Source organism: Rutilus rutilus (genome assembly GCF_951802725.1).
Source record: "Rutilus rutilus genome assembly, chromosome: 16".
NCBI lineage: Eukaryota > Metazoa > Chordata > Actinopteri > Cypriniformes > Leuciscidae > Rutilus > Rutilus rutilus.
Genome location: NC_140224.1, coordinates 36,566,410 through 36,588,909, shown reverse-complemented (window position 1 = coordinate 36,588,909; position 22,500 = coordinate 36,566,410). Strand labels below are relative to the sequence as shown.

Sequence of the window (22,500 nt, the reverse complement as noted above, 5' to 3'; positions counted from 1 at the left end):
TAATTGGAACTGTTTCTTGAGCAGCAAATCATCATATTATAATGATTTGTTAATTTTTTGACTATACACAAGCCAAAACGAGGACATGAACACACAAATGAAATCATATTATACAGATTTCTGAAGGATCATGTGACACTGGAGACTGGAGTAATGATGCTGAAAATTCAGCTTTGATCATACAAAATACTCTCATATAAAACAGCCATTTTAAATTGTAACAATATTTCACATTTTTACTGTATTTTTGATCAAATAAATGCAACCTTGATGAAATCTTTACTATTCCAAAATAATGTAAATGCATCTTTTTCATGTGAAATACTGTACGCTTGAAATGTTTTATTGGAAAACTCCTCGTTATATGAGCCCTGAATCTCAGTAATTCATTACTCTTGTCAGGCTTCATTACACAGACTGTGTGTGTGTGTGTGTGTGTGTGTGTGTGAGACGTCTAAGGCTTCTTAACAAAGACTCTTTATCCCGCAGCGTATCAACTGAGCCGATTCTGTCCATTTCTCGGGATTCTTCCTCTCTGGACAAACTGAAATCTGTTGTACTGAGCTTAGATCCTCCGTTTCCTCCAGCTAGTGTTGTGTAAAGATCGCTTGTGTGTGGATCCAGCTGGAAACACACGGCAGATTTACGGCCTACAGCTGAACAGATTGTAAATAAAGTGTGTCTGTGTGTTTTTAGGGAAGCAGCACTAAAGATTACTTCCTCCATCGAACTCTACAGAGTCTAGAGCGATATTTCTTCCTGATCGTCTTTAACGCTTACCTACATGAACAGGTACAGTGTGTTTCCAAATGAGTGTTTTAAGGGGCATTATTCGTATTTATTATGTTTCTCCTCGCTGTTGTAGTATCCACTGGCATTCGCGTGTAGTTTCAGCCAATGGTTGTGCTCTAACGCCTGGATGTACCGCCTCCTCTCCTGCATGAACCAATCAGAGCTCAGAGCACCAGCTGACCTGCTCACCAAAGGAGCTCGAGTTCTGGTGAGGAAAACCCTTCTGAAAGAAATTAAACTGTTGGATTAAATCACTGCTTTTCTGAATGTGTACAGAATGCAATCAATGTGCAACGTTAGGAAATTAAGGCGAGACACTACAGGTGAATTGGGTAAAATTTTAAATTGGGTAAAACTTCCTCAGTTGATTACTTACACAAGTATATATATAAAAAAAAATGTATTACAAGTTTTAGACATTTTTATTTTTAATTATGCAAATTAGGCATTATCTCATTAAATATGCACGATTTTGCATATATTTTCGGTAGATAGATCTGAACATATGATGAAGCCAGGTGCAAAATTCTTTTTTCATTTTGTTTACACACACAAGATGAAAATAAAAATTCAGAGGGATTTCAGGATAATATGCTTTCATTACCTAGGAAATCAAAATATACTCTCCATAGCCTTAAAGAATCGATTTTCGCCATATTTTTTTGAATAAAATGTCACATAAATCAGGCCAGGAATGATTTATTAACAAATCCCTCTGAAAATATCTTCAGAATACTGCTAAGTGTATAACTGGAGAGTTTGGTGTACATAAGCTGAGATGTTTGTACTGGAGAATGACAAAAAACTCATTTTAAAGATTTAAATCGCTCTAAATGAGATTTCGTCGTTAGCTTCAAATCCCCCTTTGGACATTCACGATTGGTTACTGATAGAAAGGAAATGCCCATATTTGGGATAGCGTTGTGCAGGAGACTCAGAGCTTTACAACGACACCGGTCATGACGGACTTCTTGGTAAATTCGGGAGAAACTTACAGCCGCAAGTAAACAAAATGTAATAAAATAAACATCTTAATGTACATTTTCAACTTTTTCTTTATAGCAGCTGGAAAGAACACATACTGAAGGAGTAAACTAGCCCAAAATCTCAAAACTGACCACTGCATGAAAAATTGATGTGTTTATGTAACGAATCGACTAGATTATTAATATTGCCTATTCCTTTCCATTTCATGCCGTTGTTTTCAGGCATTTTCGAAGCTGTTAAGTGCTATTCCTAATTAAATTAGGCAGCAATTAAGCTAATAACTGAACATTCTGTATTGCAGCATCATATTCTGATGCTTTTATGCATATAAACATCATATTCATTACTTGGATGCAACCCAAATATAGACCGTATTTGTTGTGCATGCAAACATAGTTATAGTTAGTGAATAATTATGACTGAATAACCACTTCCTCTCATGTAAGATCTGAGTGTAGTGTGTATTGCTTTTACGGTCCTAAAGAGGCGTTCTCCTTTAAAATGCTGGTGACTTCCATCTGGAGATTCTCTGTTTTATCTGCGCTTCGTTCTGATAGAGTTTCTCCATTGAGATTAATGTGCGTTTGCTCTGCATGGAAATGACCTTCTCACTTCGCAACCGTAACTAAGGAAAGTGTGACTTGTCGACAGATGAACTGTAACATCGTGACTCTGTCTGGCTTTTCCTTTCTGGGCCTTGGAACCGAGATTTAGCGCTGAATTGAGGAAGTCGATCCTCACGGTCAAACGTCTTACATGATCTTCTTACAAAACAGGATTCAAAACAGACCTTGAAACATACAAAATAGGTTTAGGTTTAGGTTTTATTTTATAAAAAAATAAAAGATGCTTTAAAAATCCTTTTATGTTTTGCTACATTTTAACCTGTTGTTTTTCTTTTGTTAAATGGCATTAAATTACAAACAAATCAGATCAAATGAGTGTTGTCTGGAGATGCTTTACTTTCAGAAAATACTTTCAAAAAACATTTTCATGTTTCAGAAATTTCTTGGATTAAATTGACTCTATATTCTAAAAGTATTAAAGACACTTATTTGCATTAAAACATTTTATTAAGCTAATTCCTCTTTATTTTATATTTATTTTTTTGAAGATTTAGCTCTAGAGAAAATGGAATGTTGCTCTGCACTTTAATTCCACATTTTAAATGTTACATTCACAATGATACAAAGTTTCAACTGAACAGAACTTGATGATGATTCTATCCACAAATTATAAACCTCATAAAATAAAGTTTCAGTTTTTAAAAATCTTAAATTTGACCTTTATTTTATGAATAAAGTGGAAAAAGTGAAACTTTATTCGATGAGGTTTATAATTTTTCCTACTGTTTGACATGTTTGTGAATACTGTATAAAATCCTTATTAAACTTTAATAATTTTTCTTTAGATTACTTTGGTAACAGGGTTGAATGGTTGTGCTTGATAAATGTTAATGAGAATAAATATCAATGCAAAAAAAAAAAAAAGCTGCGTTAGTTTCATAATTGATTATTTTTACATTAACTGTTATGTCCCTATTTTATTTCAATCTTTATTCTTTAAAGCTCTATATAAATAAATGTGTCACTGTATTATTATTTGTGCAAAGATTTAACTTCCCTTTCGTCATCTCTGCATAATAAACTGGGAAGTTTTGACATCTCAACACTTGCAAACATCATCCTAAAATGACACATTTTTTTTCTCTGTAAACCTCGACTAAACTAACGGATGATGCATTATTCCTGAAAGGATGTATGTCTTTATGTCTAGGTCGCAGATGAATATTTAGCACCTGACGTTCTGAGCACCATTAAGGAGATGAAAGTGGCTAATTTCCGACGAGTTCCCAAGATGCCGATCTACGGCATGGCTCAGCCGACGTCTGAGGTGAGTCTCGTCCTCTCTGAGAAGGGTTTGTGAACGCTTGATCGACAGCATCTCTCACCGCTCTTCTGTCTCGTTCCCCGGCAGGCGACGGGAGCCGTTCTGGCGTATCTGGCGGATGAGAAGAGGAAACACAGCAGTGTTTTATGGGTGAATTTGCAGGATGAACTGGTTCTGGAGGCCAACGGCCAGATCTTCTGTCCGAGAGAGCCCACGCGTGTGGATCAGCACATATGTGTGCTCTCCTCACACACACACGAGATCCAGGTCAGAATTACGCTACGTTTTTTATAAATGTCATAATCATTTGTTAACAAACAAGTATTCATTACTTCAATGAGATCATTGTTTCTGCCTTAAATTATTACATTGTTTAAAGCTGCAGTCCGTAAGTTTTTTGGGTTAAAAATTATCCAAAATAAATTGAGCAAGTGCATCACCAGCCAGTGTTCAACACTCTTAACTCCAGTGGTTCTGGTGGATTTACACAGGAAATTCGAGCGTGTCTTTGCGTCATTACATCACATCTGTCCACATAGAGAAGAGTCTCGGCTAGTCGGCGATGAGTGTGAGGATGCTGGAGATTTATAGCCTTTTCTCACAGCACTGGATATCATTACACTGAGCAATTTGATGGCGGATCCAGAAAGGTTCAAACGACGATCAGCTGGAGATTCACCCGCTGTAAAACACGAAAGACTTCGGACTTCGGAGCGGCTACAGAACTAAAGAGACTGACACCGGCTCATGCGGAAACAAGGATAATATCGGAAGGGCATTAAATGTCACGCAGTGCTGATGATCTTAACATTAACAATCTGAGAACTAAGTATAATTTGCACGGTTTGCCGTGATATGAAGCGATCGTTAGATTTAATCAGCGTGATTTACTGCAATGCTTTTTCCCCCTCAGTCGCTCAGAACAAAAGTGGATGTTACTTGTTCAGATTTTTCAGTGAAAGTTCTTATGTTGGTCAAACTTCCCAAAAGTATAATGTGTGATTGCGAATGCCAGGATCCACACCGGTGGCGACTGACAGACGCACGTTCTCCTCTAAACATCAGATTCATCCGCGCTGTGCCGTGCCGAGGCACAACCCACGTAAAGCTGATCATTCCGCGAATAACTGCAATTGCAGATTCCGAACAGAGATGGCGACAAAGAGGAGAAACTACGGACTGCAACTTTAAATTAAAGGGATAGTTCGCCCAAAAATGATATTTAATCCATGATTTACTCACCCTCAAGCCGTTCGAGATGCATATGTCAATCTTTTTTCAGACGAACACATTTTCAGTTATTTTAGAAAATGTCTTAGATCTTTCAGTGGTTATAATGTCAAGTTATGGGGTCCAGCTCGTTGAAGTCCGCAAATGTGCACGCATCCTTCACAAAAGTAATCCATCCGGCTCCAGGGGGATAAACGAAGGCCTTCCGAGGGTAATCCGTCCGGTTTTGTCGTAAAAATTTACATATTTAAAACTTTATAAACGAAAATAACTGGCTTCCGGTAGCGGTCGGCGCGTGTTCACGGAGATGGATGCTGGCGTATGACGTAGGACGTAGCGTAGGAAGCATCGTGACGTAGAACGAACGTAGAGTTTTGTTTTGCTCTGCTCTCTGGCTGCGCTGTCACGTTCGTTCTACGTCACGACGCTTCCATCTCCATGAACGCGCGCCGACCGCCACCGGAAGCCAGTTATTTTCGTTTATAAAGTTTTAAATATGTATATTTTTACGACAAAACCGCACGGATTACCCTCAGAAGGCCTTCGTTTATCCCCCTGGAGCCGGATGGATTACTTTTGTGAAGGATGCATGCACATTTTTGGGACTTGAAGGAGGTGGACCCCATAACTTCACATTATAACCACTGAAAGATCTAAGACATTTTCTAAAATAACTGAAAATGTGTTCGTCTGAAAAAATGATTGACATATGCATCTCGAACGGCTTGAGGGTGAGTAAATCATGGGCTAAATATCATTTTTGGGCGAACTATCTCTTTAATACATTTTTAGCTAACTGTGTTTGTGTATATGTACATTTCTGAAATGCATAACTTAGTAAGTTCTCTGATAACAGATCACTCTAAATTGTAATGTGGACTCATGCATTTGAAACGATGTGTATTGTGAAAAGCGTTATACCAAAAAAGTGAATTGAATTGAATTTAAAGCCGTAAGCCACTGCAGGATGTGCTTTATCAAACAGTTTCAGTGCTGACGGATTTTCACCTGCTGGATCATAAAACAACCTTCTAGATGACTTTTATTTCTTTAGATCCGGGATTCACACTTTTTTTTTGTCAGCCGAACCCATTAGACGTAAAATATTTTAAGTTAGTATTTCAATAACGTCACATTCGCATGTTTGACGGTTCTCTGTTGTCTGTTAATGGTCACATGTCATGCAAGTAAATGGAACAAATATATATATAAAGTATTTTTCATTGTTGTAATAATGATAATTGTTTTAACTCCAATTATATAAAAAAGACAGAATATATATTTCTGTTGTAAATTACAAATAAAAAATAATAATATTTGATGATGATTATAATAAAAATAATTTTATTTTACACTACAAGTTACAATACTAAAATGCATGCCTTAAATTATTCACTTTAAACATTTAAAATTTGGCGGACTGTTAGTGTGAAATGCTATAAACGGTCCACAAAATATTGGAAATTATGCAAATGTATTAGAGTTCCCAAATGAGTTTTCTGTGAACGAGAAGCTCTGAACGATTCACAGGCCAATTTATTTATTTATTTTAATTTTACATTCAATATAATTATTAACATTTCATCAACTTGCGAAGCCCTGTTTGGGACACACTGACCGGCGTTTGTGTGTGTGTGTGTGTGTGTTTGATGCAGAGACTGGAAACGGCTCTGAAAGAGGAACTTTTGGGAAGTCAGAAATGGCTTGAAGTGACTCTGGAGCAGGAGAAGCAGATGAAGATGTTCAAGAGCTGTTTGACGGTACAGGAGATCTTTAACCATCACAAGAGTTCACACCAGGGCCTGGAGTACAGGCGGATTCCTCTCCCAGAATGCTCTGCTCCGACTGAAGAGGTGAAACACACTTTAAAAGCTTAAAGATCTGCTGATATTCATCTTTCCGTTCAGATGCGGTTATAAAGGCTGATGAGACGACAAAGAAAAGAGCTTCGGCTCCCTCTAGTGTTCATCAGAGTCACTGTAATCTCAGATTTTACCAGAATATTTCACCCAGAAATGTCATTAACTCATCCTAATGTTATTTTATTTTATTTTATTTTATTTTATTTTATTTATTTATATTTTATTTTGTTTGTTTTGTTTTAATGTTTTGTTTTTATTTATTTTATTTATTTGTTTTAATTTTTTGTTTTAATGTTTTTATTTTATTTATTTATTTTAAAATTGTTATTAACATTATTTAATATTTATTTCATTTTATTTTAATGTTTTGTTTTGTTTTATTTTATTTTATATATTTTATTAAATTCTTTTAATTTTTTTATTTTTTGTTCTACAGAAGAAATAAAATCATGATGATGAGAAAAGGACGATAGATTTGTCATTTATGGGTGTAATGATGCTGTAATAGACTTCAGCATTGAATACTTACAGTGAAAACAGCTTTATTGCTGTTCATCCAGACAGTTTTGTTATCTTTCTTTTGTGCATTTTCTGAATGTCTTGGTCTGCTTTATCTCTTTTGTTTGGTCACATTGATAATGCTGTGTGTGTGTGTGTGTGTGTGTGTGTGTGTGTTCAGGGTTTCGACGGGCTGCTGGAGGCGATGAAGGCTCGTCTCGCTGAAGACTCGTCCTCTGCGTTCGTCTTTAACTGCTCGAACGGTAAAGGACGAACGACCACGGCGATGGTGATCGCCGCCCTCACGCTCTGGCACTTCAACGTACGTCTGCTGCTTTTTACAAAAATTAACAAGCACTTTTCACTATACACATTGTTTCAAAGTAGCTTTTTAATGTTTATAATTTAGTAAACTTTATTCCTTAAAATTCCTCTTTGATCACCCAAATTACATATTTAAAGTTTTTTCCTTAATGCCTTGAATGTAACTCGACACCTAATTTTGCACATGCGGAACCATGCATATGCAAATTAGCCCCGCCTCCTCTCACTAGGGTTGCCAACTGTCCTGTATTAGTCGGGATGTCCCGTATATTGGGCCTAATTTATTTGTCCCGTACGTGACCTCCCTTGTCCTGTTTATTGATGGCTATGCTGATCTAACCACTGACTGATACAACAGCAACACGACACTTGAGAATGATCACGACACCGGTCATCATCCAATCACAGCGGTCCCTCACGCGCATCAGACCATCATCCAATCACGGCGCTCCCTCATGTGCATCAGACCATCATCCAATCACAGCGCTACCTCACGCGCATCAGACCATCATCCAATCACGGCGCTCCCTCACGCGCATCAGACCATCATCCAATCACAGCGCTCCCTCACACGCATCAGACCATCATCCAATCACAGCGCTCCCTCACGCGCATCAGACCATCCAATCACAGCTCTTCCTTTACGCGCATCAGACCATCATCCAATCACGGCGCTCCCTCACTTCCTCTATTACTTTCTTTAATTTCTTTCAAATGTAGTGTATAATGTTACAAAAGCTTTCTATTTAAGATAAATGCTATTATTTTGAACTATGGATTGTGTGTAATGTGACTTTTTTTTTGTATGACCTTAAAATTCGCTTTAGAATTAAATTGTTCATAAATAGGTTAAGCAAAGCAAATGTGTTTATGTCTGAGAACCTTTTAAACACATACAAACCTGAAATGTCCCGTATTTTTCTTTTCTGAAGTTGGCAACCACTCACTCACAGCAGCTCGGATGACCTGGTCCACTCGGTCAGCTTTACTGTAGTAAATAGTATTTTTTTGTTTGTTTGACAGGGATTTCCAGAGTTCTGTGAGGATGAAATCGTAAGCGTTCCTGATGCCAAATACACAAAGGGCGAGTTTGAGGTGATGCACTTCTGCACTTTGACCTTTTTCATAATAATAATAATAATAATAATAATAATAATAATAATAACTGTTTTATAATAATAATAATTGTGTGTGTGTCTCTGTGTGTGTGTTTAGGTGGTCATGAAGCTGGTGCGTCTGCTCCCTGACGGTCACCGGATGAAGCGTGAGGTAGACATGGCCTTGGACTCGGTCAGCGAGACGATGACGCCACTGCACTATCACCTGCGAGAGATCATCATCTGCACCTACAGACAGGTGAGGGTTCAGATCATCATCTGCACCTACAGACAGGTGAGGGTTCAGATCAGACAGGTGAGGGCTCAGATCAGACAGGTGAGGGTGAGGGTTCAGATCAGACAGGTGAGGGCTCAGATCAGACAGGTGAGGGTGAGGGTTCAGATCAGACAGGTGAGGGTGAGGGCTCAGATCAGACAGGTGAGGGTTCAGATCAGACAGGTGAGGGTGAGGGCTCAGATCAGACAGGTGAGGGCTCAGAGCAGACAGGTGAGGGCTCAGATCAGACAGGTGAAGGCTCAGATCAGACAGGTGAGGGCTCAGATCAGACAGGTGAGGGCTCAGATCAGACAGGTGAGGGCTCAGATCAGACAGGTGAGGGTTCAGATCAGACAGGTGAGGGTGAGGGCTCAGATCAGACAGGTGAGGGTTCAGATCAGACAGGTGAGGGTGAGGGCTCAGATAAGACAGGTGAGGGTTCAGAGCAGACAGGTGAGGGCTCAGAGCAGACAGGTGAGGGCTCAGATCAGACAGGTGAAGGCTCAGATCAGACAGGTGAGGGCTCAGATCAGACAGGTGAGGGCTCAGATCAGACAGGTGAGGGCTCAGATCAGACAGGTGAAGGCTCAGAGCAGACAGGTGAGGGCTCAGATCAGACAGGTGAGGGCTCAGATCAGACAGGTGAGGGCTCAGATCAGACAGGTGAGGGCTCAGATCAGACAGGTGAGGGCTCAGATCAGACAGGTGAAGGCTCAGAGCAGACAGGTGAGAGTGAGGGCTCAGAACAGACAGGTGAGGGTTCAGATCAGACAGGTGAGGGTTCAGAGCAGACAGGTGAGGGCTCAGATCAGACAGGTGAGGGCTCAGATCAGACAGGTGAGGGTTCAGATCAGACAGGTGAACTGAGGGTTCAGATCAGACAGGTGAGGGTTCAGAGCAGACAGGTGAGGGTTCAGATCAGACAGGTGAACTGAGGGTTCAGATCAGACAGGTGAGGGTTCAGAGCAGACAGGTGAGGGTTCAGATCAGACAGGTGAGGGCTCAGATCAGACAGGTGAGGGTTCAGATCAGACAGGTGAGGGTTCAGATCAGACAGGTGAGGGCTCAGATCAGACAGGTGAGGGCTCAGATCAGACAGGTGAGGGTTCAGATCAGACAGGTGAGGGTTCAGATCAGACAGGTGAACTGAGGGTTCAGATCAGACAGGTGAACTGAGGGTTCAGATCAGACAGGTGAGGGCTCAGATCAGACAGGTGAGGGCTCAGATCAGACAGGTGAGGGTTCAGATCAGACAGGTGAACTGAGGGTTCAGATCAGACAGGTGAACTGAGGGTTCAGATCAGACAGGTGAGGGCTCAGATCAGACAGGTGAGGGTTCAGATCAGACAGGTGAGGGTTCAGATCAGACAGGTGAACTGAGGGTTCAGATCAGACAGGTGAGGGTTCAGATCAGACAGGTGAGGGTTCAGATCAGACAGGTGAGGGTTCAGAGATTTTGTCCTTGTGTTTTGTCTCAGTCTCCACCCAAAAACAGCAGGAGCTTTCTTGAAAAAACAAGATCTGATTTGCTGGTTCAAAGTGTGTTCAGGGTACCGGCTTAATACTGTGAGCGCAGAAGAAGAAATAGTTTTTCGAAGGTTGTGAGGATATGACATCATAATATTTAATTTTTATTTATTTATTATCATATTTTATTTATTTATTAGTTTTAATTATATTATTTGAAATAAAATAAATCAAAATATTTTATTTTATTTTAAATGCTCTAAAATGTATTTTAGTTTAGTTTTTTGTTATTTATTTATTAATTTATTATAGTATTTTATTTAAGATAAAATATATCAACTAAAAATCAGTTCTAAAATCATTTTATTTTATTCTTAATATGTTTTAAAAAAATTTTTAAATTAGTTTTATTTATTTTATTTTAAATAAAATAAAACCAAATATTTAATTTCATTTCATTTTAAATAAGTTCAAATATTTTATTGGTTTTATTATTTTTATTATTTAATGATCATAGTTTTTTTTATTTTAGATAAAATAATTAAACAAAAAATCTTCCAAATATATGTTCAAAATTGTATTTTATTTTTTATTTAGTTTAATTGATCTTTTATAGTTTTATTTTATTTTTAACTTTATTTTACTATAAATATATGCACTGAATGTGTTATTTTATTGTATTGTATTTAATTGAAGCAGTAAAGCAGCATCATAAACTGCTTCTCACACATGTTCCTCCTTCAATAGTGTTTAATATCACCCATCATGAATTTTGTGTAATGAGTTTTCATTTGTGTCTCATGTTTTGATCACTACATCATTCCCAGACGTTGCATGGCTTCACTATTATTCTTGCATGTAGATTTAATGACGTGTCCGAACTCTTGTGTCGTCTCTGAGTGTCCTGTAGAGGGCAGTCTCTTCACTCCATAAATACATTTAGACGATAACCCCATAATCAGACACTAATCAACTTCAGTCTCCATTTATATAAGCAGCATACATGTCATGAGTCTCCTTGATTTCCTTAGAAGGATTCTGGGAAAAACCCTCTAATGTTAGTTTGAAGGAGTTTTATCCAAACTTTTCCACGTGCATTAAGATCTGCAGCCAGCTGTGAAACCCTAATGACTGACAGATGCGTGTGACGCGTTAGTGAAGAGGAGGGGTTGTTGTGTGTGTGTGTGTGTGTAATTGTGTTTGTGGGTCAGGTCTGTCGCAGGTTCGAGTGTCGGCTCTTATGTAAAGCTCGAGGGGCGACTCGCTCATCAATGCAGGTTTGTGCAGCGAGAGCCACTTCATCTGCTCTCAATGGATCACATTGTCCCAAGCTCGTTTTTTTTTCTTCCCCTTCTCCGTTCAGTCATTACAGTAACTGAACTGCAGCTCGGCTTCCTAAAGCGGGCCGTCTCAGATCCCGCAGGAGAGACCAGGGATTTGTTTTTCCCGTGTGGAAACCCGAACACTAATCCCTCTCTTCTGTCGTGTCATTCTTTCACTTTCGCTCAGCTCCTGGTTTAGATAACTGCGTCGCTGACGGAGAGCGATCCGTGCGATTCATCACACATTCAACAAAATATTTAGGCCTAAATTTAAGATGCATGCAATTTCCATCCGTATGCATTTACAAAGTTTTAACATGAACGGTTACACTTTATTTTAAGGTGTCATTGTTACAGTGTAATTATATATTGAAGTACTGAGTAATGTTAAGCAACTACATGTACTTACTATAGGGTTAGGGTAGGATTTGGTTGAGAGTTAGTTGCATGTAATTATGCATAATTTCCTATGGTAAGTAAATGTAATATGTCATTTGCCACTAATAAACTTCATGCATGCATAAATGAAATGCAGCTGTAATAATACTAATAAACTCAATGCATTTAAATGCATGTTAAAGGAGAACTCCGGTCAATTTTAACATTGAGCTCATTTTTTTGTACATTTGGAGTGCTGTCAATACAGAGAACAACAACAAAAATCGGGGTTGCCTACACCGAGTTATTCTATTTTTAAAATTTGCACCCTGTTGACTTCAATGGGGCAAGTAGTAAACCTGCTTTTAGCCTCTTGACATCCTTGATGTGTCATTACAAGTGCACAGAAAATGTGAGTGATTCCTTCTGAGTGAACACGAGTGAATCTGACTGCAGTAGATGTGAAAGAAATGTATAAAAATGATGTTATTTAAGCCAGCGCAAATACCTGTGTTTACATCCTGTTTTCGGTTGAAGTCCAAAGTAGTCGATTGCCGAGTTCACGCGCGTGATCATAGCAACTAAACCTATGCGCGTGAACTCGGCAATTGACTACTTTGGACTTCAACCGAAAACAGGATGTAAACACAGGTATTTGCGCTGGCTTAAATAACATCATTTTTATACATTTCTTTCACATCTACTGCAGTCAGATTCACTCGTGTTCACTCAGAAGGAATCACTCACATTTTCTGTGCACTTGTAATGACACATCAAGGATGTCAAGAGGCTAAAAGCAGGTTTACTACTTGCCCCATTGAAGTCAACAGGGTGCAAATTTTAAAAATAGAATAACTCGGTGTAGGCAACACCGATTTTTGTCGTTGTTCTCTGTATTGACAGCACTCCAAATGTACAAAAAAATGAGCTCAATGTTAAAATTGACCGGAGTTCTCCTTTAAGCAGGCGTATATATTTACTATGAACAAATCCATGCATTTTAAAATATGATTAGTTAAATGGATGCACATAGTTAATAATACACTATGGCATGATTTTTTGAGTGCAGAAAGCGTACCGGTTTCATTTACATTTATGCATTACGTTAAGTTTATTAGTCTGTTTATGAAAGGAGTAAATTCAATTCAAAAAGATTGTGACCGATTCACTTTTTTATTGACCTGGAAATGTTAAATCCTTTCCTTTCTTTTTCTTCTTCTCGATATTTCGTTACACTATGTCGCAATGCGTAAGAAAGTGTCTGTCGTTACTTCCATCGCAACTCTTTATCAGGACAAACTTTGAAAGCCTTGTTTTGTAAGATGGACCCAGGAGCTGAATTTGATCAAATGTTTGATTATGATTCGTATCTGCCATGCAATAGCCTTTAAATCTAATATGGCAATAAAACTCAAATACAAACAAAACGTTCACCTTTTTCAGAACCCGCCCCTAAATGGAATGCAAGAACTGTGATTGGTCGCTTTATGTGTCAATCAGTGTGTGAAGCTATTCAGATGTTTTCAGTTTATCTACTATATCTGCTGTTGAGCGTCCCTGCTTTCGTTGTTTTTGATAAGTTGTCTGGTCGACCGTTCATCATCTGATAAGAAACATGTTGCGATCACATGCTCCTGTCCATCCAAACTCCCACAATGCACCACTGACATCAGCAACCCATCCGTGAAACCCTTGATTTGATTTATTTGATCACAGTGCAAACGTTCAGACAGGTTTGACAAGTACATCACAAATGAGTCTCTTAATTTCACTGTCACTGTTTCACATCACGTCCGTCTGTATAATGTGTGTCGAAGCTCGTCTGATGAATTACAGCTCTCGTCTGTCTGAAACCCGACAGAAACGCTTATTATTAAAGTTTCTTTCTATTGTAAGATAGACCAAGGAAACCCTTTACAGTTCAGGAGTTTACATGTTTTTGACCTGCTAATGTTTCATCAAAATACATGTGATTATACATTTTATTTACTTTTTTTCTTTTTGGATAATCTAGTGATGCACGTCAGTTGTGATTGGTCGCTTTATTTTATATGTTAATCAGTGGGTCATTTTAGGTAAAAAAAAAGGCTGGCTTCGTGAGATTAATATTCACTCAGCTGTCAATGTGTAAAGTTATTCAGATGTTTCTAAATACTGTTAATTTACTAGTATATCTGCACTAGAGCTGTTGAGCGTCAACGCTTTCTTTTATCACAATAGTGAGGAAGAAAAGATCTGTCTCTACCTTCATTTCATCCCAACATTAATGTCACGACACAAACTTTGAAATACTGATGCATTAAAGGTTGAATGGTTAGTAGATGAATTTATGTAGGTGATGTGTAGTTATCTTCTAGTCATTGATTAGCATATTCTGTCTTGATAATCTATAAATCGCGTTCAGGGGGCGGGTTTATGCAAATTTTAGGGTTAGTGATGTCACTAACCCGGGAGGAAGCTCGTGTAGTCTCTACCAGCCGTTTGTTGTAGTCCTTAAAAAGCGATTTATTTAAAAGCAAATATCTCCCTTTGCTTTGAGCTTTGAGCGTCGTAACTTTGCAGATGTTGTTTATGCTCAAACAGCAACATTACACACTAACTAAAGTTAGAAAAGAGAAATCATAATCAACCACCCCTTTAAGATCTGATTGACACACTCGACATGACAAAATAATTGATTGGTAAAGTTATAATAGTTTGAATTGAAAGTCTGTTTTGTTGTGTGCATATTGCCTGATCCTGGTTTCAGGTTTCTGTCCAACACCGGAGCCAAATCATATAGTGAGGCGAAGCCGGAAAAAAAACCCAGCAGCCAATGAAATATTCCAGTAAAAAGTGAAGGAAATGTAAATCAGTGCCTAAAGAAAGGCCCTCATGGTTTGGACGGCGGTGTGGAAAAATATTTGCAGAAAGAAGAGAATGTTGAGAGCGGCTTTTGAGAGGAAAGGTAGTCGACGTCACCGAGAGGGAGGGATGGAGCGGATCCAGACGGGAGGAATCTGGGGGAGACCACCACACAAAAAGATCCTGACGGAAAACGTGTGTGTGTGTGTGTGTGTGTGTGTGTGGAGGGATGAGCGACGGCAGCCAAAATCATTTGACTAGAACAATTAAAACCATCCGTCTACATGCACACATGCCCAGTGAGAGCACGACTGCTAACCAGCTCGGGTTTGTTCTGCATCTTTTGTTGCAAAACCTCATCGCCATCAGTCCCAGAAACAAGACTGTGCATTTTAAAATTACGATTTTCAGGACTGTAGAAGTCGTGGTTAATCTACATCATAAGTTACCAAGGCTTAAAACAAACTTTTTGCCACACCTGCCAATGGCCGGTGACTTAAGAAAATGTACAGATCATAAATGTTTTTTTTTACCAGCCATGATTTTTTTTTTTGGTTGCAAAAACCATTTAAAAATCCACAATTCTGTATTCCAGTTTCAATTCCACAGATACAATTACTAGCCATATATTTAAAACGCTATTAAAGACAAATGAACAGTTAGTAATAAAATAAGAACATGTAAACAAAATCAGCTGGAATATTAGGCTGCTGTCACTTTAAGAGTGAATGGTCTAATATATTGGTACTGTTACTCTTTCATTTACTTTCCCGACTGTTTATGTTCACTTAAAGCGGTGGTATAATGCCCTTTTCACAAGATGTAAAGTAAGTCTCTGATGTCCCCAGAGTGTGTGTGTGAAGTTTCAGCTCAAAATACCCCACAGATATCTTTATATAGCATGTTAAAATTGTCACTTTTTGAGGGTGAGCAAAAACGCACCATTTTGTGTCTGTTCCTTTAAATGCAAATGAGCTGCTGCTCCCGGCACAGGGGGCGGAGCTTCAATAGCTTGCACTCACACAGACATGTTTAGCCTTTTATGTTCAAACCGGAGTCAGACAAAGATGGAGAGACTCAAGAAGAAGTGACAACATGTAGAAGCAACAGGACATTTCTGAATGGTTAGTTGATTAATTTATGTGGCTTATGTGTAGTTATCTTCTAGTCATTGATTAGCATATTCTGTCTTGATAATCTATAAATTGTGTTCAGGGGGCGGGGTTTATGTAAATTTTAGGGTTGGTGATGTCACTAACCCGGGAGGAAGCTCGTGTAGTCTCTACCAGCCGTTTGTTGTAGTCCTTAAAAAGCGATTTCTTTAAAAGTAAATATCTCCCTTTGCTTTGAACTTTGAGCGTCGTAACTTTGCAGATGTTGTTTATGCTCAAACAGCAACATTACACACTAACTAAAGCTAGAAAAGTCAAATCATAATCAACCACCCCTTTAAGACATAACCGGCTATATTTACAGGGATACTCCTTATTTTTAGACATAATTTTGTGTGAGTGTGTGTGTGCTCAAGTGCATGAAGACGTGAAAGAAAGTTCAGTTTAGTATTCGCGTCGTCTTGTGCTTGAGTATTTAAATTGGCAAGGCTTCGATTTTCGTGACGATGCCGTCAATTCATTCATGCATTGTTAGGATTCATAAAAATGTCATTAGCCGCCGATTTTTACTCTCATTTACGCTTGCTTGAGTGCTAGTGTTAGGCCCTGCAAATAACTAACAAGAAATGTCTAAAGCCGTTATATAAACGTATGCTCAGTTCTGATTGGAAACTGCATTCAGTCTCTATAAAGCGATCATGTTAAAAGTTCTTATCGAGTCACAAACCACAGAAATTCAGAAGATTTGGGAACACTGATAGATGAGATCTGGGTGGTGTTTCCCAGAAGCATTATAAGACCAAGAAGATTGTACAAACCATTGATCTATTTTTTTGTCAATGTTAGATGGGTTAAGTCTGATAGCATTGCTCAGGTAATGTCAGTGAAGTGTTCCTGTGAATCATAAGGAGGGTGTGTGACTGATGAAAGTAAGAGTGGTTAATAATAGTGTTGCGGCCTGTTTATTTAGTGCCCTTATGCTTTTTCAACGTAACTAATTTGCATAATGCCAACCCATTGGCTACTGGCGAACAGCGTCTCTTAGCTCCGCCCTCAAACACTGTAGTGTATCTGAGACTGGAAGAGTTTGGTTCGTGTTGTTCATGTGGAGAAGACGCTGTTTTCTGAGATTGAGACGGTAAAACCCACGCCATCGTCACTGTTCGTATCACTGTGATCAAGAGCTGAGATTCAGATATGATAATGAGCGTTTGCTTTCTGACCAATCAGAGCAGAGCAGCTCTCAGAGAGGCGGGGTTTAGAGAGACTGAATCTTTGATCGAAGCGTTTCAGACACAGTAGCCGCGTTTCCACTGTCAGGCCTGGGCCGGGCCAGGGCTTTAAACGGGCCGTGCCGGGCTAATAGCCTCGGGCCAATAGCACCGGGCATGCGTTTCCACTGTCGGGCCAGAAGCTCCACAGCGCTTCACTAAAACACGCCCGTAACACGCCTCTCTGGGACAACGTCACACTAACCCATCATTTCACCAACAAATGGAAGTTTTATCAGAAAACTAATCAGAAATCACTGGAAACAGCGTTGAAAACAAACACGATAAAAGCGGCCGTTTGCTAGCTTTTTTTGTTTGTTAGTTTGTTTAGCAGCTACTTGAATATTTAAAACCCAAGCATCGATGTTTTACCACAGGTTTACAATAAAAAGTGATACATTGATCATAATGAATTAATTTATGTAAAAATTGCACATTAGTCACTCAGAAATAAATTACCGTTAGGTCTATTTCACAAAAGAAAGAGGACACACTTACTTTTTCAGTCGCGTCTGTTTCTTTATCTGGTAGCAGCTAACTTAGTTACAGGACATATTTACATCACATTTAGAAAAAATGATAATTTCTACAAATAAATGCCATACAATCTGAGGAGCTTTAGCACTCTCTCGACTCCCATACAGATATTTTCAGTCAGAGAAACAGAGGAAGCTCCCGAAAAAAAAAGTTACTTTATTTTTTGATAGTCCGGTTTAAAGAGACTATGTCATAGAAAGTAGGCTATGACAGATAAAATAAAAACATGACTGTGATAGCCTTTAAGATTGGTCTGATTTCTTCAAGCGTTCGCTATGTTTTTTTTTTTTTACTATGCGTATCTTCAAGCGTTTACTATGTTTACTATGGTAACGGCTAGCGCGCATAGTCTTTTGCATCACAAACAGAAGGCATTCAAACATGAACGCAATTTAAATTATTTTATTTTTAAGTCTTAAATGCTGACAGAATCATCCGGCGCTGCCGTCTCCCAACAGTAAACTCCTCCTCTGTTGGTAACCACTCCTCTAGCCCGAGCTGGCCCGCTTTGGCCCAAGGTATTCGACGGGCCAGAAATCCTGGCCGTTGGCCCCGAGTAAGCCCCGATCAAGCCCCGGAAGTGACAGTGGAAACGCGACTGGCCCTGGCATGCACTAGCACGGCCCAGCCCTGGCCCGACAGTGGAAACGCGGCTACTGAGAGAAAGGAGCTGATGCTGTAGTGGAGATTGAGGAAATTAAAATGTTTTTTGACTTTGTATGAATATAAACCTATTATAGGAGAGTCCACACAATTAGAAGCCTTTTTTATAGCATTATATGGGCACTTTAACACTGAGTCATAGCTCATCCTGTGTGACTGTTTGTTGTCGTATCATTTTCTGTCTGTGTTCATATGTCAAATGTCATGAGTTCTGGACTGATGTTGAATGGCAGGAACGGCACAGAAACAAAGCACTGTGGGATACCGTCTGCTAAAGAGAGAGAGAGACACAGAGAGAGAGAGAGAGAGACCCAGAGAGAGAGAGAGAGAGAGAGAGAGAGAGAGAGGGAGGCAGGGTAAAGTCAACATTTCTCCTCTCAGACGCTGCTAATATTGACTTTGGCTGTGTTGTGCTCGGACCTGAGCAGGTGCAGAGGAGCGTCAGGTGCTCTGCAACACCGCAAAAACATGAATATGTTTGTGTAGTAAATAGTTTTGAAATTCACCCCATGTTCACTTGTGCTATTGCGATGGAATGAAACTAAAACAATAAAAATATACAGTCAAACCAAACATTATTCAGACACCAGATATCATTTTTGATATTTTTCACTAGTGTGATCAGGACACTATAGTTCATTTATGTAAGTGAGGAGAACGAAATAAAGTAAACTGTGACATATTATACCCAAATATTCTTCATACAGAGACTACCAGTAACATTTGGGACTAGAATGATTCGGACACTTTGAGCTGATCATGTTTTGCTGAAGTGTGTTTTCTTTAATTGCTAATGCTCTTTTTACACACAGACTGAACACAATGAAGCATTGCTTGGTGATTGGTTGAGCTAAACTGGTATTATCTAATTGTGTAGTTAAATTTAACAGCTGACAGATATTCAACATAATTCATGTGTGAGACAGTCTAACAGAAGGACGGACAAAACCAGTCAAATATCAACTGAGTTCTGCTCATATTTTATTAACATTTTCTAAACTATAGCGAATAAACTAATGTGAGAAATGTTGAAGGTGTCTGAATAAAGTTAGATTTGACTGTATCTTTAAAAGTTGTGTATTTGAATAGTTTTATCCCACATTAGGGCATGTGCTGCATTGCAGGATTGACTCATGATGTGTTTTCTCTGGATGGAGTCGGTCTGAATGAAACTCGCGTGACCTTTGATCGTGAGAGAGATCGGGGGTGTTGAGGGCGCACCATATTTTATGGTGTATTGTTCAGGACGTCCCACAGCTGGCAATGACACTAATGCGAGTGAAGCGGTGGTTTTTATCACCCTCAGTCTGATGGATTTGCCCCTTTGCTCTCATCGACAGCATTTCTCCGTCTCTCTGCAGTCGCTCTAATCTGCTCTCCCAAAAAGTCACGTGTTCCTTTAACATGTAGCACAGACATGTTAAAGGAACACGCCGGGTTTTGGGGACTTTAGCTTATTCACCACAGTATCCCCCAGAGTTAGATGAGTCCATACACACCCTTCTCATCTCCATGCGTGCCGTAACTCTGTCTGACGCACCCACCGCTAGCCTAGCTTAGCACAAAGACTGGAGGTAAATGGCTCCAGCTAGCATACTGCTCCCAATAAGTGACAAAATAACACCAACATTTTCCTATTTACATGTTGTGATGTGTATAGTCACAACGTGTACAAATAACAAGGTCACATGAGACACATCCGTCTTCTAACCGTACACATACTGGGAACTATATTCTCAGAAGGCGAAGCACTGCTACGTCTGCGGAGTGATTTGCTCGCAGCGCCTGAGAAGCCCCGTGGTGAGGAGCAGAGAGTTCCTCAGAGTTGGAGTAAATCACTCCGCAGAAGTAGCAGTGCTTCGCCTTCTGAGAATATAGTTCCCATTAAATATAATTAAAACTATACATATATATATCTGTAAATGATTTTGGATTCGTTGCATTTGAAAGTTGCTGAGAACAGAGTAAACATGCTGAATTTGTTTTGGAATTTTCTTGGCTTTACTACATAAATGTCACCACAGAAGTCTGAATGGAAATGATTTGCTCTGTCTGTTTTGTTTGGACAGAAATCCTTAAGCGCGAATTAATATTTATGAGCCTCATGCTGAGCCACTGAAGAGAGTCCACAGATAACAGCTCGTGAAGTGATTGAAGGACGACAGAAAACAGTGGAGATGAAGTGTCTGTGTCTCTAGGTGCCTTTGTGCTCCATACTGTATGTGTGTGTCTGTGTGCATGCATGATGTGTGTGTGTTTGTCTGTATGCGTTTGTATGTGTGTCTGTATGCGTTTGTATGCATGCATGCTGTGTGTGTGTGTGTGTCTGTGCATGCATGCATGATACGTGTGTTTGTCTGTATGTGTGTGTGTGTGTGTGTGTGTGTGTGTGTGTGTGTGTGTGTGTGTGTGTGTGTGTGTGCGTGCATGCGTGCTCTGTGTGTGTGTTTGTTTGTATGCATGCATGCATGCATGCTGTTTGTGTGTCTGTGTGCATGCATGCTGTGTGTGTGTGTGTGTCTGTCTGTGTGCATGCAAGCATGTTATATGTGTGTGTGTGTGTGTGTGTGTCTGTATGCATGAGGGTTTGTGTGTGTGTGTTTCTAAGTCTGTGCATGGATGCTGTGTGTGTGTCTGCATACATGTGGTGTGTGTCTGTGTTCTTGCATGCACACTGTGTGTGTCTGTCTGTATGCATACATGATGTGTGTGTGTGTGTGTGTGTGCATGCATGCATGCTGTGTGTGTAAGCCATTAGGCCGGCACAGAGCGCTGATTGTGTGCTGTAGTTGTGTCTCTCTCTCAATGGTTTCTGGCTGTCTGTTTGCGTCACGTTTGTATTTGTGGCTGGAAAATCCGTGTGGAGGTGCTCTGGAGTCTGCTAAAGTCATTAAGAAATATCAGACACACACACACACATTCAGGTCCTCCTCTACGGAAAGAGAGAGGGTCCAAACAGCTGACATATGATTGTGATTTACGCGCTGCCGTTTGGCCCGTGTTCACAGCGCTGTGATTTAAAGAGAGCAGCCCGCACACGCTCACACTTCCACAGCTCTGAAGAGTTCCTACAGCAGATCTGTCTTATAATCCTAGAGTTCAGCTGACACACACAAAGCATTTCAACTCCACATTTTATATGCATAAATGCATATAATTTAACTCTATGGTTAACACATGGCTTTTTGCCCAGGGTAAAGCAAGGAAAACTTGACCTTACATCACATTTAGATAAACAAGGTGACGTTATGGATGGCACTCGTTTCTTCATGGAGGTGGAAAAAAATCATAAAGTTCTATATGAGCCGCAGGAATTCTGGAATATGCAAAAGAAAAAGGCATAAACTCCAGTCAGTGTACAGTATCATTCAATCCGAAGTTCAAAACGACATACTTCATCTTTAAAGCTTCATATACAGTCCAACCAAACATTATTCAGACACCAGATATAATTTTTGATATTGTTTTATTAGTGTGTGCAGGACACTATAGTTCATTTATAAGTGAGGAGAGAAAAATAAAGTAAACTGTGACATATTATACCCACAAATTCTTCTTTCAGTGACTACCAGTAAAATTGATAAAAATTTGGGAGCAAAAATGATTCGGACACTTTGACCTGATCATGTTTTGCTGAAGTGTGTTTGTCTTTAATTGCTAATGCTCTTTTTACACACAGACTGAACAAAATGAAGCATTGCTTGGTGATTGGTTGAGCTAAACTGGTATTATCTAATTGTGTAGTTAAATTTAACAGCTGACAGATATTCAACATAATTCATGTGTGAGACAGTCTAACAGAAGGACGGACAAAACCAGTCAAATATCAACTGAGTTCTGCTCATATTTTATTACCGTTTTTTTTAAACTAATGTGAGAAATGTGTCTAAAAGCGTCTAAATAAATGTTGTTTTGAACTCTGGCATGAAATTAAAGGTGTCAGGAGGCT

General features: G+C 39.3%; 1 protein-coding gene across 2 annotated transcripts in view; it reads left to right on the top strand.

Moving 5' to 3' along the window:
- The window catches only part of pald1a (phosphatase domain containing paladin 1a), a 77,679-nt gene that overhangs the window by 37,621 nt on the left and 17,558 nt on the right, over window positions 1-22,500 (top strand). For both annotated transcript variants that reach the window (XM_084433733.1, XM_084433734.1), the window contains exons 11-18: window positions 697-792; window positions 866-1,000; window positions 3,556-3,672; window positions 3,757-3,936; window positions 6,555-6,752; window positions 7,441-7,581; window positions 8,607-8,678; window positions 8,799-8,939. In XM_084433733.1, coding sequence (XP_084289859.1) covers window positions 697-792; window positions 866-1,000; window positions 3,556-3,672; window positions 3,757-3,936; window positions 6,555-6,752; window positions 7,441-7,581; window positions 8,607-8,678; window positions 8,799-8,939 — 1,080 coding nt within the window. The remainder of the gene's footprint in view (window positions 1-696; window positions 793-865; window positions 1,001-3,555; window positions 3,673-3,756; window positions 3,937-6,554; window positions 6,753-7,440; window positions 7,582-8,606; window positions 8,679-8,798; window positions 8,940-22,500) is intronic.